Below are 22039 nucleotides of genomic sequence, written 5' to 3'. Positions count from 1 at the left end.
TTTAAAATTTATATAGCTTAAAATATCCAAGACATGGTCTCAAATGGCAAAAATCCCTGTAATGACCTGGAAACATTAATGGAAATTTCCTGTTAGTTTTCTTTGCCCTTCTTGAGAAAATTATTATTGTTACAGTTTAGCCAGCAATATTTACTCTTTTACTCTGTATTTATTTAGTCTCAGCATTTGTCTTTACTGATTGTATTCTGTGAAGCTTTTTAGTTGTATTACTTCTAGTACTTTCTAGTTTTTTAAGGTGATCACTGATTTGTTTTCAAACTTTGTTTTTTAATTAAATATTTTATTTATTTTATTAAAATTTTTATTTTTATTTATTTTTATATGATATTATACATGTTTTAATGCCATTCTCCCAAATCATCCCTCCCTCCCTCTCCCACAGAGTCCAAAAAGACTGTTCTATACATCTTTGTCTCTTTTGCTGTCTCACATACAGGGTTGTTGTTACCATCTTTCTAAATTCCATATATATGCGTTAGTATACTGTATTGGTGTTTTTCTTTCTGGCTTACTTCACTCTGTATAATAGGCTCCAGTTTCATCCACCTCATTAGAACTGATTCAAATGTATTCTTTTTAATGGCTGAGTAATACTCCATTGTGTATATGTACCACAGCTTTCTTATCCATTCATCTGCTGATGGACATCTAGGTTGCTTCCATGTCCTGGCTATTATAAACAGTGCTGCGATGAAATCTTTTAAAGTAAAAAAGAAAAGAAAAGAAAAGCAGAGTTCCAGTGATACAGATGACTCTGAATTATTCCCAGAAGAGAGAGAATTAAAAAGGCAAAGTCTTCAGGGACCATTTGCAGGACTGTGGATAGATATATAAATCATTTCTGATGTGTTTCCTATGTGACAGTGACTTCTATCATTTAATCCATACCACCTGTATGCCATGCATCTTTACCCTGCATTTCCAGATCAGGAAAGCTCAGAGAGGCTAAGGGACCAGATTAAGATCACACAGCTATAAGGGAATAAGTCAGTATTCAAACTAAGATCTCTCTTCAACCAAATCTGGAAATTGGTCCATCATGCAATTCTACCTCCTAAGGCAGGCCTTTATTTTCTCATGGGTACTAGAGAGGGACTAAAGTCTCTGATGCTGGTAAAGATTGAGGGCAGAAGGAGGAGAGGGCATCAGAGGATGAGATGGCTGGATGGTATCACCGATGCAATGGACATGAATTTGGGCAAACTTCGGGAGATGGTGAGGGACAGGTAGGCCTGGTGTGCTGCAGTCCATGGGGTCACAAAGAGTCAGACATGACTGGGTGACTGAACATGCACTAGAGATATTTATTAACTACTTTTTAATCATGAGAAATAAATCCAACCTTTAGAATACCTCCACATTGGGTCTGGGGAGCCATGTTTGTAATTTTTCATGTATTCAAATATTTATTGATTGCCTGCATTATACCAGGAATGCCTCTGGGCATGAGATATTTAAAGTCATTTGAAGCAGGCACAGTCTCTGCATGTACAGTCTGATTGGAGAGACTGACAACAAACAAGTGAACAAGAAAATACATAGTCAAAACTCTGCTGAGTATGAAAAGGAGAGATACAGGGGTGACACTGAGAACATATAATTAGAGGACCTAATTGAGAAAGGAGTTCAGGGAAAACTTCTTTGAGAAAACCAGGAGTAGAAGAAAGAAGAGGAGGGGAGGAAAACTTTCCAGCACATGTGGTGGTCTGGATGAGGGAAAGGGACTGGTCGGTAGAGGAAAAGCAGTGTTACTGGAGTATAGTGAGCAGGCAATGAGCTGCATGTAATACAACCTCTTTGGCCACAGGTGGTTGAACCATGGAATTGGATGAGTCAAACTGAGTCAGGAGAATTGTCATTTAAAACTCGGAGTTAGTGATACAGAGACTTGAACCATTAGTTTTGGGCTCTGAAAATATAAATCCCTGTGTGTTCATGGGGGTGTAAGTCTCTCAGTCTTGTCTGGCTTTTTTTTTAACTCTTTTTTTACCACCAGGCTCCTCTGTTCATGGGATTCTCCAGACAATAATATTGGAGTGGGTTGCCATACCCTCCTCTAGGGGATCTTCTTGATCCAGGGATTGAACCCTCTTCTCCTGCAGTTCCTGCATTAGCAGGCAGATTCTTTACCACCAGTGCCACCGCAGATGACAAATGCCCTTGTTGTTGTTGAGTTACTGGACAATGTTCTTGGCAAGTGCCAATTTGTAGTTGACATTACACAACATTGTAAAGTAATTATACTCTCAAGAAATATGTTCATCCATCTGGAGTTTTCTAGGCAAGAGTACTGGAGGAGGTTGCCATTTCCTACTCCAGGGGATTTGCCCAACCCAGGGATCAAACACCTGTCTCTTGCATCTTCTGCATTGGCAGGCAGATTATTTACCATGTACCACCTGGGAAGCCCATTATATAGGATTCATTACATAGGACACTGACCGATGGATGTGAGTTTGAGCAAACTCCAGGAGAGAGTGAAGGACAGGGAAGCCTGGTGTGCTGCAGTCCACGGGGTCACCAAGAGTCAGACGAGACTTAGGAACTGAGCACATCATTACACTGGAATCATTGATTTAAATCATTGGCCACTGGCTATTCACTCAACCTCCAGCCTCTCCCCTCCATGGGAGGTCACCTGACAACCAGCATCCTACCTTGGGTGGGGTCCAAAATTCACCTCATTGACATAACAAAAGCAAACTGAAAATAAACTGATGTTCCAGTTTATTTTCACTCTTCTGAGTCTTTCCCACCCCACCCCAACCCTCAACGAGAGGCAGAATGACTTAGTGCTCAAGAGGGCAGACTCTAGGGTAAAATGGACCTGGCAATCAATTTCTTCTCTCATCTGTGAGCCAGGGATAAATTACAAAATATCTCAATGATCACAACAACAGCAATAGCAAGAATAACAAGTATTGATTCATCCTGCCAGATGTTGAACTAAAGTGCTTTGCTTCTCTCACTGTGGTATTTTCACTCTGATTAGATGAACTCTCTATTTTTCAGATGAGGAAACTGAGATGTAAAGAGGTGAAGCAATTTGTCCCAGATGAGGTGGCAGGTGAGTAGTAAAACCCAGACTTGAACTGCAGGGTATCTGATTCAACACTTACCCAGCTGATCTCAAGCCAACCTCAGCTGTTACTCAGCATGGAGTTCTACACTCGAACACTTTCTCCTTGGACAGTGGCAAATTCACATCACAGCCCCATTAGGAGACTCAGCCTCTTCTCCTTGTGTAACGGAAATGAAACCCAGTGTTTTTGGCAACTATGGAGTAGATTTCTAGAGTCACAATAAATGGAACTGAGAGGGCCTGAGGGGATTCATGCTGGGAATATTTTCCAGGTTTGGAGACCCCAGTGACCTCATTAGTGGGAATAAAGACTAACTGTCTCTGAATCCCTAAAGAGATGAGGAGCACTGCTCTTTCCAGTTGGGATTCCTGTTCTACACGCATGCTCTTAGAGAGCGTTCCTCTTGTCCATCACCTGGGGAGGCAATGTTCTGGGCTTGCTACTGTTGCCCTGTTCTCTTATATCTGTGACTCAGAGGAAGAACTTGGGTGAACAGTCTGGGCATAATGTAGTTCTTCATTTGGACTTGACATGGTCTTAGCCCAAGTATCTTGACAAATATTTCAACCCTTCTATATGTTATTCTCCTCATCAAGGGCAACTAGGGTGTCTTTTAAGGAACAGAAATTCTTTAGTTTAATGTAGACCAATTTATCAGTTTTGTTTGATTTATTTTGCTCACCAAATTTATTTTGTTTGTGAGATTCATCACTGTTTAGTGTGTATTTTATTTATTCTCATTCTGTTTACAATTCCGTTATACAAATATACTACAACTTTTAATCCATTGTAACATTGATGTAATGTTCCCTGGTACTCAGGTGGTAAAGAATCTATCTGTCTGTAGTGCAAGAGACCTGGTTTTGATCCCTTGGTTGGGAACAATCCCTGGAGAAGAGGATGGCTACCCACTCCAGTATTCTGGCCTGGAGAATTCCATGGACAGAAGAGCCTGGTGGGCTATAGTCCATGGGGTCAAAAGAATTGGACATAACTGAGCAACTAACACACACACACACACACACACACACACAATGTAGATGGACATTTAAGATTTTTTTTTCCAGTTTGGGACTATTATGAATAGGGCTGCTGTGACTTTCTTGTAACAATCTATTAATATGCATATATATGTAACTCTTTGGGGGCACATACCCAGGTATGGAAATGCCAGGTTACAGGGAACACGTGAAAAGATACCACCCAATGGTAGTCCAGGACTTCCCTAGTGGCTCAGACAGTAAAGCACCTGCCTACAATGTGGGAGACCAGGGTTCAATCCCTGGGTTGGGAAGATCTCCTAGAGAAGGAAATGGCAAAAGGTCGGACACGATTGAGCAACTTCACTTTAGCTTTCAATGGTAGTCCAGAGGGTACAGAGTATGTACTCCCATTTGTAGCATAAGATGGTTTTAGTTGCTCCACAACCCCAGCAAGACTCAGATTGTTAGTCTTCTAAATTTTAGTCATGCTGATGGGTGTGTGATAATATCTCATGGTGGTTTTAATTTGTATTTATTTGACATTAAAAATTGAATTTGAACACCTTTTGGTATGTATGTTGTTCATTTGGATATCTTAAGTAAAGTAGTCATTCAAATATTTTACTTATTTTTCTATTGCATTTTATCCCCCTTTTTTCCCATTGATATAAAGAATTTTTTATATAGTCTGAATCTGATTTCTTTGTTGAAGAAAGGTAGGTAGCTAGCTTTACAGACAGGTGCATATATGGATAGATAGAATCTTTTCCTACTCTGTGAGTTGCCTTTTAACTATCTAAATGATATATTTTGATGAACAACAGATCATAAATTTAAGGTAGTCAAGTTTGTTGATTAGTTCCTTTATGATTTATACTTTTTGTGTTTTTAAAAATATGGCCAAATATATTAAAATACCCTTGTATATTATTTCTAAGAAGCTTTTATTTTTTACCATTCACTTTTAGATCTATAATCTTCTGGAAGTAATTTTTGTCTATGGTGTGAATTATAATTCATTTTTCTTCTCCATGAATATTCAACTACCCTAGCACCCTTTGTTGAAAATCCATCTTTTCTTTGTGGCGTTTCAGGATCACCTTTGTCACATGTATTAATATATGAATATGTGCATAGCTGTGTGGGCTTGCCTGGTAGCTCAGCTGGTAAAGAATCTGCGGGCATGCAAGAGACCCCGCTTTTGATCCCTGGAGAAGGGATAGGCTACCCACTCCAGTGTTCATGGGCTCTCTGGTGGGTTAGACAGTAAAAAACCTGCCTGCAATGTGGGAGACCTAGATTCAATCCCTGGGTTGTGAAGTTCCCCTGGAGGAGTGCATGGCAACCCCCTCCAATGTGCTTGCCTAGAGAATCCCCATGGACAGAAGACCCTGGTGGACTACAGTCCATGGGGCCGCAAAGAGTCAGACACGACTGCCTGACTAAACACAGCACAGTGCACATAGCTGTACATTCAAATCTTTGTGCGAGAAATTTATATTTCTTTTGCATAAATCCCTAAGTGGAATTGCAGGGCCAAGGGTGTATTTAATTTCAGGAGAAACTGATGAGAGGGTAACAGGCAGGAAGGCCAGGGGTCTCCAAATAGAGGAAATAGCCTGCAAGTGTCAGACATTTTTATCTCTCTTAAGCGGCAGGAGGAAACAAACTAGCAATATTTTTTCCTTCTCTATACAAATTTAAAGGGAGGTTTCTCTTAAAATATTGTGTTGCCATAATGACACCCGGTTTCGCCTGAAGTTAGCTATTCTCGAGTCTAGAGATAACCAATGCCTTTTTCTTATGGAAATGTTTGTCTTAAACTATGCTAATGTACTATGCCTTTACCCCAAACTCTGTCTCCAAGTCGGTTCCGCCTCTTGGCCCAGAACCTACTTGACAAACCAGTATGGATATTGTTCCCCTAATCTATGTAAATGAAACTATTTGTATGGTGGTCTGCCCTTCTTCAAGATTCAAGTTAATCATTTTATGGCCCAGGATAAACCATTTATCCCAAAATGCATCTTATGGGTGAGGGGCCTGGTGCCATTCTGAATTTTAAGACATTCCTTTCTTTCATTAACAGACTGCTAGTGACTATATAACATCCAGCTAAACACTAGCAGGGGGTACTCTTTCTGCCCCCTTCTGATGCCTATGTCAGAAGCTTTCTCTATCTTCTTTATACTTTAATAAAACTTTATTACACAAAAGCTCCGAGCGATCAAGCCTCGTCTCTGGCCCCGGATTGAATTCTTCTCCTCCGGGGGCCAAGAATCCTGGTGTATTCGCGTGATTCAACAACAACCTTTCATCTTGGGGGCTCGTCCGGGATCCTTCAGGACAAGGTAAGGATGCTTGGAGCTTTAGTTCTTTGTTCTCTTAGCGAACACGTTTTCTGCTATGCTTTACTAACTCTACCGTGTGCTTGTGTGAATGAATGGCATGCCCTGCGTGAAACAAGTAAGGAGCCCTGCTCTGCGGTTCCACGGTGATCTCATACGGCTCATGGCAGAAACCTGTCGGGGCGTTATACCGACCTGCCAATGCCAAGAGGCACCCAATGTCTTCTTCGGGAACCGACCAGAAATGGGCAAAGCGTGTGGACCGAACTCTCCTTTCTCGGTCAAACTTTTCGGTCTCTTTGACCATTTCATAACTCCTTGGGAATTAGAAGTACTAACCTAATCTATCGGATCATAGACTTTCAAGGGACTTGTGATCTATACTGTTACTGTGTACTGTGGCTTAGGTCCCAAACTTGGATTGGTAGTCAAGAAAGTGTCTAGCCTCGCTAGGAATCGAAAGTTCGGAAGCTAGATGGAGCTCTAGCTCCCAGAACATCTCTGAGGTTAAAGGTTACTCAGATTGGGACTGCGATGGGTTTTTTTTTCCTTTGGTAATGCCGGCTCTTAGTGGATCAGAGGAGGCTGTTATACTGGTGTGGTGATGCTTGAAAAGAACATCTCAGTTTAATGTTCGCGTCGGTCTTATTGTGGTCAGGAAATACTCAGGGTCGTGCACAGGCACTCAGGTGACGAATGTTTCCTACAGCGGTCTTAGCTTGGGAGGCATTCCGGGAGGTTACTCTGATTCACCCCGGGTGACATCAGAGGCAAGCAAGGTTAAGGGTGAAGAGCTGGACGTCAAGTAGGGATGCTATCAAGTCTACCCCTGGTACATCCCCACCCCATCTCGGTGGTAGAACCGGGAGGGACGAGTACGGCCCCTGCGTCGGTAAGGGACAGACTAAGTCCGACCAGGAAGGAAAAGCTTTTGGTGTAACGTCTGTCTACACCCCCATCTAGAGCAGGGAGGGACGCCTCCGGTAGAAAAATGGCGCTGGTCGCTAGATGGGAGCTAACAATTCCAGCCTCACTCCTTTGAACTGTATCCTGAAAAACTGGGATAGATTTGATCCCCAGGGCTTAAAGAAGACACACCTGGTCTTCCTATGTGATACTGCATGGCCACGGTATCCATTGGAGGACGGCGAACGGTGGCCAGTTGGAGGGTCTCTTAAGTATAATACTGTTCTACAATTAGACCGGTTCTGTAAGGAACAAGGGAAATGGGTAGAAGTAGCATATGTGTTGCCCTTTTTCTCTCTGCGAAATATGCCAGACTTATGTCCTAAGGGTATAGATTTGGGTGTGAAACCTTCAGCTCCTCCCTATCCTCTTCCTTTGCCCCCGTACCTGGGACTCCAAACTGGGATTCAAATTGCCCACATGGAGGTCCAAACAACTCCTGTCTCAGTACGACCTCAGACTACTCTGGTTTCAGTAGAAACTCAGACCATCGAAGTAAGCGATGAGATGGAGGACAGGAGACAAAGAGAAGAGGAAAAACAGGTTTCTCCAATCTATCCCTGGGATCATATGCGCAGAGCAGCCAGAGAGACTGAGGAACAGCCACACAAGCTGTTGCCTCTTTATGAAACACCCACCGGGAGAAATAATCAGTCCATGAGAGTTAATAAGCCTTTTTCTTATCAAGAAATACAAAGAATCAAGGAGGATCTGGGAGACTATTTAGAGGACCCAGAAAAATATATCAGAGCTTTTAAAGGTGTTACTTTGCTTTATGATCTCACTTAGAAGGATGTGATGTATATCTTGGGACAAACGCTGACTCCTGAGTCAAAGACTCGAGTTTTGGGAAAAGCGGTTGCTTATGGAGATGAGTGGCTTGGTAATGAATCAGTAGGGAAGAGGGAGAACGAGATAGCGGCCCTCCCCACTGGGAATCAGGCGGTCCCAACTATAGAACCAGACTGGGACTACAACACAGCTAAAGGAAGATGGGATCAGAGTCATTTTGTTAGATGTATTCTTGAAGGACTTAGGCAGGCGCGTTCTAAGCCTTTAAACTATGGCAAATTGGCAGATATAGAACAAGAAGAGAAAGAAGCTCCTGGTAAATTCCTAGATAGACTGAGAGAAGGCCTTCGCAGATTCACTGAGATTGATCCCGAAAGTGAAGAGGGAAAAGTGATCTTAAAGGATAGATTTCTCACTCAGTCGGCTCCAGATATCCGCCGTAAGCTATTAAAACAGGCGTATGGACCAAATCAGTCTTTAGATACTCTGTTACAACTGGCTCAGACAGTCTATTATGGTAGGGAATATGAGGAAAAGAAAGAAAGGCAAAAAAGACAAAGGAAAAGGCGGAAGCCTTCGCCATGGCTATGAAAAACGTTCTTAAACAGCCTGAGAAAAATGCCCAGAGGGGCCCAGGTGAAAAGGGATGGGCTTGCTACTGCTGTGGGAAGGAGGGGCACCTCAAGCGGGATTGCCCTCAGGCATCTAAGCCGCCCCCGGCTCCATGTCCGGTCTGCAAAGGACCACACTGGAAGAGAGACTGTCCCCAGAGGCGTAGGTCTCCGGGGTCGGACTCTCAAGACAATCAGGACTGAAGGTGCCCGGGGGTCCCCACACAAGCTCCCGTCCTAATTACACCTGAGGAACCCCGGGTATTAATAGTTGTGGGGGGCCAATCCGTCGATTTCCTTTTAGATACTGGGGCAACTTATTCTGTGCTTACTGAAGCCCCTGGCCCACTTTCTTCCCGATCCGCTTCCGTAATGGGACTGTCTGGACAAGCCAAAAGGTATTATTTCAGTTATTCTTTATCTTGCAACTGGGATTCTGTGCTGTTTTCACACGAGTTTCTGATTGTGCCAGAATCTCCCTCACCCCTTTTGGGAAGGGATATACTGAGCAAGGTCCATGCCTCTGTTTTCATGAATATGGAGCCCTCCCTTTCTCTCCCTTTAGTTGAACAAAATATAAATCCTAGAGTACGGGCTGATGGAAAATCTGTGGGTCGAGCACAAAATGCTATTCCTGTAGTTGTTAAGCTCAAAGACCCGCATGTATTCCCACATAAGAAGCAGTATCCATTGAAACCTGAGGTTAAGGAAGGGTTAAAACCCATCATCGAAAATTTAAAGGAACAGGGACTATTAATTCCCTGTAACAGTCCTTGCAACACTCCTATTTTGGGTATAAAAAAATCAAATGGTAAATGGAGACTAGTTCAAGATTTACGAATAATAAATGAGGCTGTAGTTCCTTTACACCCCGTGGTGCCTAATCCTTATACTCTATTGTCTGAAATTCCTGAACGGGCCAAATATTTCTCAGTAATTGATTTAAAGGATGCCTTCTATTCAGTGCCTTTGGCGGAAGAAAGTCAATTCCTATTTGCCTTTGAAGACCCTACGCAGCCAGCTTCTCAGTTAACCTGGACAGTTTTGCCCCAGGGATTTCGTGACAGTCCTCACTTATTCGGACAAAGTTTGTCACGGGATTTACAAAACTTTAATAGCTCTGAAGCAGTGGTGTTACAATATGTAGATGATATTTTGCTCTGTGCTGAGACAGAGGAAGCTTGTTCGCGAGCCTCAGAAGATTTCTTAAACTTTCTGGCAGGCTGTGGTTACAAGGCATCAAGAGAAAAGGCTCAGCTTTGTCAACAATCGGTTAGATATCTGGGCCTAATCATATCAGAAGGGACTAGGGCCATAGGCCCTGAGAGAATTAAACCTATACTAAATCACCCCCTACCTATGACTTTAAGACAATTGAGAGGATTTTTGGGAATCACAGGTTACTGTCGCATTTGGATTCCGGGTTATGGAGAACTTGCCCGGCCTTTATATAAACTTATAGCTGAAACTCAGCAGGCCCAAACTGACAAACTGGTTTGGTCTCCAGAAACTCAAAAGGCTTTTAAGGTTCTTCAGACTGCTCTCCTGCAAGCTCCAGCTCTGAGCTTGCCCACAGGGTCAGAATTTAATTTGTTTGTCACTGAAAGAAAAGGTGTGGCATTGGGAGTTTTGACACAACCCCGAGGGCCTCACCAACAACCTATTGCTTATCTAAGCAGAGAATTAGATGTAGTTGCAGGTGGGTGGCCCCACTGCCTAAGAGTAATTGGGGCAGCGGCTTTATTAGCACCTGAAGCTTTAAAAATAATTAATGGACGAAACCTTACTGTACTGACTTCTCATGATGTGAGTGGAATCTTAAATTCTAAGGTTAATATTTGGATAACAGACAGTAGGCTTCTTAAGTATCAGTCATTGTTGTTAGAAGGACCAGTAACTAAGCTTAAAGTTTGTGGAAATTTAAATCCTGCCACTTTCCTTCCTGAGAAGGAAAATGAAACACCTGATCACGATTGTTCTCAATTCCTAACTTTAAACTATGCAGCTCGGGAGGATCTAAAGGATACCCCATTAGACAATCCTGACATGGAAATATTTACAGATGGCAGTTCTTTTGTTCAGGATGGAAAGCGTAAAGCAGGTTACGCCGTGGTGACTGCTGAACAGGTTTTAGAAGCAAAATCTCTCCCCCAGGAAACTAGTGCTCAGTTAGCGGAGCTTGTGGCCCTGACCCGAGCTCTAGAGTTAAGCAAAGGGCAGCGGGTAAATATCTATACAGATTCTAAGTATGCTTATTTGACTTTACATGCTCATGCTGCAATATGGAAAGAGAGACACTTTAAAACAGCAACAGGAGAACCTATTAAGCATTTCAGAGAGATCGAGAGACTTTTAACTGCTATATATTGTCCTAAAGAAGTAGCTGTTATGCACTGCAAAGGGCACAGCAAGGATGGGAGTAAAATAGCCGAAGGTAATCATCTGGCTGACTGTCAAGCCAGAAAAGCGGCACTTTACGAAACCCCTTCACTACAGACGCCTTTGATCTGGACAGGTCCTGTGGAACAGGAAAGACCACAATATACTGAAGAAGAATTAGAAAGATATGAGAAACGAGGAGCAAAGATTACTGATAAAGGATGGTTACAGTCCGAGGATGGACGATTAATAATTCCTGAAAATGCTCAGTGGAAAATTCTTAAGGGTTTACATCAGAGTTTTCATTTGGGTGCTGAGAGTACTTACCAAATGGTTTCTCGTTTGTTTGAAGGTAAAAATGTAATGAAAACTTTAAAGAATATTATCAAAAGGTGTGAGATTTGTCAAAAAAATAACCCAAAGACTGAAAAGCTAGCAAAATCTGGATTACAACGAAGTGGGAAGTATCCTGGAGAGGATTGGGAAATTGATTTTACTCATATGCCAAAAGCTAATGGATATTCTTGCTTACAAGTTTGGGTAGATACCTTTACTGGATGGATTGAGGCTTTTCCCTGTCGTAGTGAACAGGCTAAGGAGGTTATAAAGATTTTAATTCATGAAATTATCCCCAGGTTTGGGCTGCCACGGAGCCTTCAGAGTGACAATGGCTCCGCCTTTAAAGCTGCTGTAACTCAGGGGGTATCTAAAGCTCTAGGAATAGAATATCACTTACACTGTTCCTGGAGACCACAATCCTCCGGAAAAGTTGAAAAAGCTAATGACATTATCAAAAGGCATCTGCGCAAATTAACTCAAGAGACGCAGGACAAATGGATTAAAGTCCTACCCATAGCTTTAATGAGGGTTCGAACTACTCCCAAAAAAGAGGGACTGTCCCCCTTTGAATGTATTTATGGAAGGCCTTTCTTACGCACAGACATTGTTATAGACCCTGAAGCCTTGGAATTAACTAATTATGTAACTCAGCTCTCAGCTTTTCAACAGACATTAACAGAACTCCGGGAGAAGACTCCTGACTCAGCCTCCGAGTCAAGCAGGCCTCTATTTGAGCCAGGAACCGAGGTCCTCATAAAAACAGTGGGATCTGGGGGCCATCCCTCGAGCCTCTCTGGGAAGGTCCTTACCAGGTTATTCTTTCCTCTCCCACAGCTGTCAAAGTGCCAGGAATTGATTCGTGGGTACATCATACTCGAGTTAAGAGGTGGCACCCTGACCAAAATTAAGTGACTTCATTTTATGTCTTTACTTTCTATGCTCTGACTTTGTACCTTTTAGATGGGCCTGATAACCTATGTGAGCTTACTTCTGCTGACTCCAAATATCCTGAGTCTGCCGTTGGATCCTCAAGACAATGTCTTCCTGTCCTGGGCTCACTCCTATGCTGCATTCCACAATCGGTCTAACTGCTGGGTCTGCGGAGCGCTCCCTCTTCGTCAGTGGAAGGCTTCCCGTGGTGGACATCCCCACTTCAAGGAAAAGACTTTCTCCAAGTCTGTGAATACCTTCGACAACAATCACATGCGATGCCTCTTCGTCATCTGATGACATCTACCAACCCTAAAATGGACTGGTGCAACACTTTGTACTCTAACTATGGACATAATGTGACTTTTAATTTTGATTATACATTGTCTCGGTTCAATGACTATTTTGCTACATATAAGGTAAATAGGTCTAGATCTAATGGCTTTTTACCTGACGTTTATCAAATATGGGATGAGGTTACATGGCTAACTCCTGAAAAAGGACGTTTAATATCTACTGCCTCTATATGCTGGGAACAAACAGAGCCGTCCCCAAAAGTTAGCCAACAACTTAATTACAATGATTGGAAACAAATGGGATATTTGTCTCGGGAAACATGCAATGTAATCATTCCCGTGTTTTCCAATCCCAGTTCAGGTTCTCCCTTTGTCTGGCCAGGCACGAATTGGGACTGGATATCTCAGTCGCGCTGGCTTGCTCCAAACGGAACTTATTGGATATGTGGCTCTTACCTATGGGCATGGCTTCCCCCTGGTTGGATAGGGAGATGCACCCTGGGTCTAGCCTTTACTCATGGCTTTATATTTTCAGAGCTTCCAGAAAAGCCTGCTAATTTACCCCACCTTAGAACTCGGTGGGCAAGGTCTGTATTTTATTGGTATGATTATTTGGCTGCAGCGTTTGTTCCCTCTTTGGGAACTACAGATGTTATGTTACGAGTGGATGCTTTGACTAATTTTACTCAACAGGCATTACAAGATTCTCAAAAGGCTATTTCAGCTCTTAATGCTGAACAAGCACAAATTAGAAAGGTGGTTTTACAAAACAGATTGGCTCTAGACATTCTGACAGCTGCACAAGGAGGAACTTGTGCCATTATTCATACCCAATGCTGTACATATATACCTGATATGAGCACGAATGTTACTCATTTTACTAACCACATGAACAAGATGATTAGGGCCATGGACACTCCTGAAGCCTCAATTGCTTCACTTTGGAAAACGTTAACTAATTCCCCATGGTGGACAACTATCTTAATTACGATAATTCTGGTTGTTTTGTTCTTGCTGTTTGCTCCCTACATCTGTAATTGTATAACTGGATTTGTTTCTAGCCGCATGAAAGCTTTTAAGTTACAAATGGTTGCTCAAACTCCTGCTACTACTGTAGCTACCTCCAGCTACTATTTGGGGCCCCTGGATCAGATATCCTCAATATGAGGATTAGGAGAATATGTTGCCTCACCAATTTAGGGACAACGCCCCTTGTCAGCTCGGAAGTAGTTATGGAATGAAAACGACGCCCCTTTTCCCTAGGCAACATAATTCTCCTAAAAGAAAAGGGGGAATGAGAGGGTAACAGGCAGGAAGGCCAGGGGTCTCCAAATAGAGGAAATAGCCTGCAAGTGTCAGACATTTTTATCTCTCTTAAGCGGCAGGAGGAAACAAACTAGCAATATTTTTTCCTTCTCTATACAAATTTAAAGGGAGGTTTCTCTTAAAATATTGTGTTGCCATAATGACACCCGGTTTCGCCTGAAGTTAGCTATTCTCGAGTCTAGAGATAACCAATGCCTTTTTCTTATGGAAATGTTTGTCTTAAACTATGCTAATGTACTATGCCTTTACCCCAAACTCTGTCTCCAAGTCGGTTCCGCCTCTTGGCCCAGAACCTACTTGACAAACCAGTATGGATATTGTTCCCCTAATCTATGTAAATGAAACTATTTGTATGGTGGTCTGCCCTTCTTCAAGATTCAAGTTAATCATTTTATGGCCCAGGATAAACCATTTATCCCAAAATGCATCTTATGGGTGAGGGGCCTGGTGCCATTCTGAATTTTAAGACATTCCTTTCTTTCATTAACAGACTGCTAGTGACTATATAACATCCAGCTAAACACTAGCAGGGGGGTACTCTTTCTGCCCCCTTCTGATGCCTATGTCAGAAGCTTTCTCTATCTTCTTTATACTTTAATAAAACTTTATTACACAAAAGCTCCGAGCGATCAAGCCTCGTCTCTGGCCCCGGATTGAATTCTTCTCCTCCGGGGGCCAAGAATCCTGGTGTATTCGCGTGATTCAACAACAACCTTTCACTGACAAACTATTTCCTAAACAGTTCTATATTATGCAATACTGCCTGTAATGTATGAGAGTTCTAACATCCTCACTACCACTAGGAATTGCCATTTATCTGAATTTTGGCCATTCTAGTGGGTTTGTTGTGCTATATCATTGTGGTTTTCATTTCCATTAATCTAATGACTAATGAGGTTGAGTGTCTTTATATATGCTAATTTGCTATATATCTTCCTTTGGTGAGATATCTGTTCACATTTTTTCACATTTTTTTTTCAAATAATTGGATTGATGGTCTTTTGTATATGTTCTGGATTCAAGTCTTTATCAGAAATACATTTTGAGAATATTTTCTGCCAGTCTGAAGCCTGTCTTTCTACTTTGAATTTCCTTTGAGTTCAGTTCAGTTCAGTTCAGTTCAGTCACTCAGTTGTGTCCGACTCTTAGGGACCCCATGGGCTGCAACATGTCAGGCTTCCCTGTCCATCACCAACTCCCTCAGTTTACTCAAACTCATGTCCATTGAGTCGGTGATGCCATCCAACCATCTCATCCTCTGTTGTCGCCTTCTCCTCCTGCCTTCAATCTTTCCCAACATCAGGGTCTTTTCTGATGAGTCAGTTCTTCACATCAGGTGGCCAAAGCATTGGAGTTTCACCTTCAGCATCAGTCCTTCCCTTTTTTTGTGTGTTAATATACAGTATTTGTTTTCCTCTTTCTGACTTAGTTCACTCTGTATGACAGTCTGTAGGTCCATCCATGTCTCCTCATATGGAACAATTTTGTTCCATTTTATGGCTGATTAATATTCCATTGTATACACGTGCCAAATCTTTATCTACTCCTCTCTTGATGGACATTTACTACTATGTATAAAATAGATAACTAATGAGAACATACTGTAGAGCATAAGGAACTCAGCTCAATGCTCTATGGTGACCTAAATGGGGAGGAAATCCAAAAAAAGAGGAGTGTATGTGTGCATATGGCTGATTCATTTTCCTATATAGCAGAAAATAACACAGCATTGTAAAGCAACTGTAGTCCAATAAAATTTTTTTCAAAAAGGTTTGTTTTGAAGAACAGATGCATTTTATCATGTATTGAAATGCATAGAAATATATATACAATTATTATAATAAATTACATTAGGAAAAGAAAACTATAAATTACCATATAAAGTAAACTTCATTTATGGAAATATGTATACCTATGGCTGATTCACAGAGAAGGCAATGGCACTCCACTCCAGTACTCTTGCCTGGAAAATCCCATGGACAGAGGAACCTGGTAGGCTGCAGTCCATGGGATCACTAAGAGTTGGACACAACTGAGTGACTTCACTTTCACTTTTCTCTTTCATGCATTGGAGAAGGAAATGGCAACTCACTCCAGTCTTCTTGCCTGGAGAATCCCAGGGACGGGGAGCCTGGTGGGCTGCCGTCTATGGGGTCGCACAGAGTCGCACATGACTGAAGTGACTTAGCAGCAGCAGCAGCAGCAGCATGGCTGATTCATGTTGATGTAAGGCAAAAACTATCACAATATTGTAAAGTAATTATCCTCTAATTAAAATAAATTAATTTAAAAAGCCATCTTAGAAGGATAAATAAATAATGGATGGGTGAAGTACTTTGACTTTCTCCTTTGTTTTCATGTCTATGTTATTGTATTTGGATTCCCATCATAAAGCAGAATTAATTTTAGAAGCATCAAATCAAAAAGGAATTCCCACTTGGGAGAAAAAAATCTATCCCTATATCCAAGCTATGACCTAACTAGAGGAAACATTCAGCCGTGGGGAAGGGGCAGTAAGGAGATTTTTCCACATCTCCTTTGGGCTCACACCCACAGGGCATCACCCTGATGTTCTTCCTCAGGACAGTGTTTCCTCAATGGGCCCTTAGGTCCATGTACCTCAGAATTCCCTGGCCCTGGAGCTCATGAATGAGCATCACTGGAGGTGGAGCTGGGATCTGCATCTTTAACAAGCTCCCAAGGGATTCTGGGAAATGTTGAAGTTTAGGGACCACTCTCTGGGAGCATCTTCTCTGAAGGGAGTATAAAGAAAACTGAGTAATTAATAGATGTTTAATGCATGTCTCTAGCCAAGAACTTGGTGCCCAGTCCCTGTGGTCCCCTCCCTGGTGGGCAGAGCATAGTCTTCATATTTTCATTTCTGAAACTGTGGATTGAGGAGTCTGCTTATTTCACCCTGATGCTGGTGAGAGGTTCAGGACCACAGAAAGTAAGTGAAAGTAAAGTCGCTCACTTGTGTCAGACTCTGCAACCCCATAGACTGTAGCCTACCAGGCTCCTCTGTCCATGGGCTTTTCCAGGCAATAGTACTGGAGTGGATTGCCATTTCCTTCTCCAGGGGATCTTCCCAACGCAGGGCTCGAACCCGGGTCTCCCACATTGTAGACAGACTCTTTACCATCTGAGCCACCAGGGAAGTCCCTGGTGAGAGGTTTGGGACCACAGAAGTGGTGGCTAAATCTGGTCTTGGAGTATCCTACCGAGAAGCTGAAGCCATTTTGTCCGACTCTCTGTGACCCCACTGGCTGTAGCCACCAGGCTTCTCTGTCCATGGAATTCTCCAGGCAAGAATACTGGAGTGGGTTACCATTTCCTTCTCCAGGGGATCTTTCCAACCCAGGAATCGAACCTGGGTCTCCCCCATTGCATTGCAGGTAGGTTCTTTACCATCTGAGCCACCAGGGAAGGCCCAGAGAAGCTGAGAAACCAGTCCTTATTCCCTGAAGCTAGATCACTTGAGCATAAAGTTCAGAGTAGAACTTAGTCTCTTTTAACCAAAAGCAAGTGTATGTGTGTGTGTGTGTGTGTGTGTGTGTGTGTGTGTATGTGTGTGCACAGGTGGTCATCACCTCTGTGCTCTTGGCTCATGTCATTTCTTTTTATTAGTTTCTAAAGATGGCGGTGGGGGAGAAGACATATCATGGTTTATCTCTTTGACACCTATTGACAACAGCCCTTTTTACTATGAATTGTGGATGTTCAAGGGGTCATGGGAACTTGTTGGATCAGGAGGAGACTGGAGAATGGAAAATATGATTACTAGTAAAAAATATGTAACTGCCAGTAATAAGTTTGCTTTGTAAAGCAGTGATATTGCAAGACTGAGCTCTAAGGCACTCTGAGTTCAATCAACAGATAAGCTTATTTTTCCTTCAATCTTTATACATAATGGAAACTTTGACTATTTATTTTTGATTCACTTGCCTTTGAGAATTTGTTGTTGAAGCTTCCTCACTATACTTACTAAAGGATTTTGAAGTCAGATTTCAAAAGTTCATATGTCACAACCTAAAGGTCAAACTTTATGACTGATTTTAAAGGTACAGAAACAAAATAGAAATGAGGTAGATTTTAGCTTAACATCCCTCTGCTATGCTAGGGATTCATTTTGATCTGCCTGATTGTTAGTTTCTGCTTCTTTCAACTGTCCTTTCACCCCCAGCAGACAGGAGAGGAGCATGACGAGGGAGAACCAGAGCAGTGTGTCCGAGTTCCTCCTCCTGGGGCTCCCCATCCGGCCAGAGCAGCAGGCTGTGTTCTTCGCCCTGTTCCTGGGCATGTACCTGACCACAGTGCTGGGCAACCTGCTCATCCTCCTGCTCATCAGGCTGGACGCTCGCCTCCACACCCCCATGTACTTTTTCCTCAGCCACTTGGCCCTCACTGACGTCTCCTTTTCATCTGTCACTGTCCCTAAGATGCTGATAAACATGCATACTCGGGATCAATCGATCCCCTATGCAGGGTGTGTAACACAGATGTATTTTTTCATATTTTTTACTGATTTGGAGAATTTCCTGCTCAGTTCAATGGCCTATGATCGGTACGTGGCCGTCTGCCACCCTCTCCACTACACCACCGTCATGGGACAGGGGCTGTGCACCTTACTAGTAACTGTGTCCTGGATTCTCTCCTGTGCCAACGCCCTGTGTCACACCCTCCTCCTGACCCGGCTGTCCTTTTGTGTTGACCTCAGCATCCCCCATTTCTTCTGTGACCTTGGTGCCCTGCTGAAGCTCTCCTGCTCAGACACATCCCTTAATGAGCTGGCCATATTCACAGCAGGAGTGGCCGTCATCGTCCTCCCATTAATATGCATCCTGATCTCTTATGGATGCATCGGTGTTGCCATCCTGAAGGTCCCCTCCACCAAGGGGATCTGCAAAGCATTGTCCACATGTGGCTCCCACCTCTCTGTGGTGTCTCTGTATTATGGAACAATTATTGGACTGTATTTTTTCCCCTCATCCAACACCTCCAGGGACAAGAGCACCATTGCCTCTGTGATGTACACAGTGGTCACTCCACTGCTGAACCCCTTCATTTATAGCCTAAGGAACAGGGACATGAAGGAGGCCCTGGAGAGACTCTTGCACAGGGCAAAAGTCTTGTCTCAATGACATTTGCTCATCTTATAACAGACACATGTGTTAACAGAACCCCAGATCCTAGCATGGAATAAATCCTCAGTTAATATTTTATAACTTGGATTGCATCCTACGACATTTATTGTCTATTTCCTTACAATTCATTAGAATAAATTGTTATTTTTGAGTTGATATTCTTGATTATAAATTTTGTGTATTAAACTGAGAAATTGCATAGCTGGCAGTACTTATGTCTCTCCTCTCATTTCCTGGGAATTTATTAGTCCCCTTAAAAATATTTTATTTAATTTTGTTTTTTATTTATTTTTAATTGGAGGATGATTGCTTTAGAATGTTGTGTTGGTTTCTGATGTACAGCAACACGAATCAGCTGTAAGTATACATGTATCCCCTCCCTCTTGAGTCTGTCTCCCACCACCCAGCCTTTCCACCCATCCAGGTCATCACAGAACACTGAGCTGAGTTCCCTGTGTTATATAGCTGCTTCCCACTAGCTGTCTATGTTACACATGGTAGTGTATATGTGTCAATCCTAATCTCCCAATTTGTGCTACCCTCTCCTTCCCTGGTGTGTCCATATGTCTATTCTCTGCATCTGTTAGCATCTCTATTCCTGACCTAGAAATAGGTTCATCAGTACTGTTTCCAGATTCCATACATATGCATTAATATATGATATATTTTTTTCTCTTTCTGACTTACTTCGCTCTATATGACAGTCTGTAGGTCAGTTTACATCTGAGAAAATGGCACAATTTGATCCATTTCTTGGATGTGTAATGTTTCATCGTATATATGTGCCACATCTTCATACCTCTCACCCTCTCCTCCCCTCTCCCCATGTCCATAAATATGTTCTCCATGTCTGTTTCTCCATTGCTGCCCTGCAAATAAATTCTTTGGTGCCATCTTTCTAGATTCCATATATATTCATTAGTATGTGATATTTATCTTTCTCTTTCTGTCTTACTTCACTCTGTATAATAGGCTCTAGGTTCATCCACCTCATTAGAACTGACTCAAATGTGTTTTTTTTTAATGACTGAGTAATATTCCATTACTGGCTGGGAGGAGCTACCCCACTCCCGAGGTCAGGGCGGTGGCTGAGAGGAGCTGCCACATGTCTAAGGAGTGGTGGGTGCGTGGTGCAGGAGGACTGAGAGGAGCTACTCCATGCCCAAGGTCAGGAGGGGTGGCCGTGAGTAGATACCCCTCGTCCAAGGTAAGGAGCAGCAGCTGCGCTTTGCTGGAGCAGCCTTGAAGAGATACCCCATGTTCAAGGTAAGAGAAACCCAAGTAAGATGGTAGGTGTTGCAAGAGGGCATCAAAGGGCAGACACACTGAAACCATAATCACAGAAAACTAGCCAATCTGATCACATGGACCACAGCCTTATCTAACTCAATAAAACTAAGCCATGCCGTGTGGGGCCACCCAAGACAGGAGGATCATGGTGGAGAGTTCTGACAGAATGTGGTCCACTGGAGAAGGAAATGGCAAAGCACTTCAGTATTCTTGCCTTGAGAACCCCATGAACAGTATGAAAAGGCAAAATGATAGGATACTGAAAAAGGAACTCCCTGGGTCAGTAGGTGCCCAATATGCTACTGGAGATCAGTGGAGAAATAACTCTAGAAAGAATGAAGGGATGGAGCCAAAGCAAAAACAATACCCAGTTGTGGATGTGATGGGTGATAGAAGCAAGGTCTGATGCTGTAAAGAGCAATATTGCATAGGAACCTGGAATGTCTGGTCCATGAATCAAGGCAAATTGGAAGTTGTCAAAGAGGAAAAGGCAAGAGTGAACATCGACATTCTAGGAATAAGTGAACTAACATGGACTGGAATGGGTGAATTTAACTCAGATGACCATTATATCTACTACTGTGTGCAGGAATCCCTTAGAAGAAATGGAGTAGCCATCATGGTCAACAAAGAGTCTGAAATGCAGTACTTGGATGCAGTCTCAAAAATGACAGAATGATCTCTGTTCATTTCCAAGGCAAACCACTCAATATCACGGTAATCCAAGCCTATGCCTCAACCAGTAACGCTGAAGAAGCTGAAGTTGAATGGTTCTATGAAAACCTAGAAGACCTTTTAGAACTAACACCCAAAAAAGATGTCCATTTCATTATAGGGGACTGGAATGTAGAAGTAGGAAGTCAAGAAACACCTGGAGCAACAGGCAAATTTGGTCTTGGAATACAGAATGAAGCAGGACAATGGCTAATAGAGTTTTGCCAAGAGAATGCACTGGTCATAACAGATGCTCTCTTCCAACAAAACAAGAGAAGACTCTACACATGGACATCACCAGATGGTCAACACTGAAATCAGATTGATTATATTCTTTGCAGCCAAAGATGGAGAAGCTCTATACAGTCAGCAAAAACAAGACCAGGAGCTGACTGTGGCTCAGATCATGAACTCCTCATTGCCAAATTCAGACTTAAATTGAAGAAAGTAGGAAAAACCTCTAGACCATTCAGGTATGACCTAAATCAAATCCCTTATGATTATACAGTGGAAGTGAGAAATAGATTTAAGGGAATAGATCTGATAGATAGAGTGCCTGATGAACTATGAACGGAGGTTCATGACATTGTACAGGAGACAGGTATCAAGACCATCCCCATGGAAAAGAAATGCAAAAAAGCATAATGACTGTCTGAGGAGGCCTTACAAATAGCTGTGAAAAGAAGAGAAGTGAAAAGCAAAGGAGAAAAGGAAAGATATAAGCATCTGAATGCAGAGTTCCAAAGAATAGCAAGGAGAGATAAGAAAGCCTTCCTCAGCGATCAATGCAAAGAAATAGAGGAAAACAACAGAATGG

At 42.6% G+C, this 22039-nt stretch overlaps 1 protein-coding gene across 1 annotated transcript in view; it reads left to right on the top strand.

Annotated features, from left to right (window-relative positions):
- Window positions 1–19307, top strand: part of LOC133257507 (olfactory receptor 1J4-like) — a 29279-nt gene extending 9972 nt beyond the window's left edge. The window contains exon 2 of the mRNA XM_061433444.1: window positions 18265–19307. Within this exon, the coding sequence (XP_061289428.1) occupies window positions 18265–19215 (951 nt within the window). The 3' untranslated portion in view covers window positions 19216–19307. The remainder of the gene's footprint in view (window positions 1–18264) is intronic.
- The last annotated feature ends 2732 nt before the right edge of the window (window positions 19308–22039 follow it).

Source organism: Bos javanicus, chromosome 11 (assembly GCF_032452875.1).
Source record: "Bos javanicus breed banteng chromosome 11, ARS-OSU_banteng_1.0, whole genome shotgun sequence".
Lineage (NCBI taxonomy): Eukaryota > Metazoa > Chordata > Mammalia > Artiodactyla > Bovidae > Bos > Bos javanicus.
This window is presented reverse-complemented; position numbering and strand designations above follow the sequence as displayed.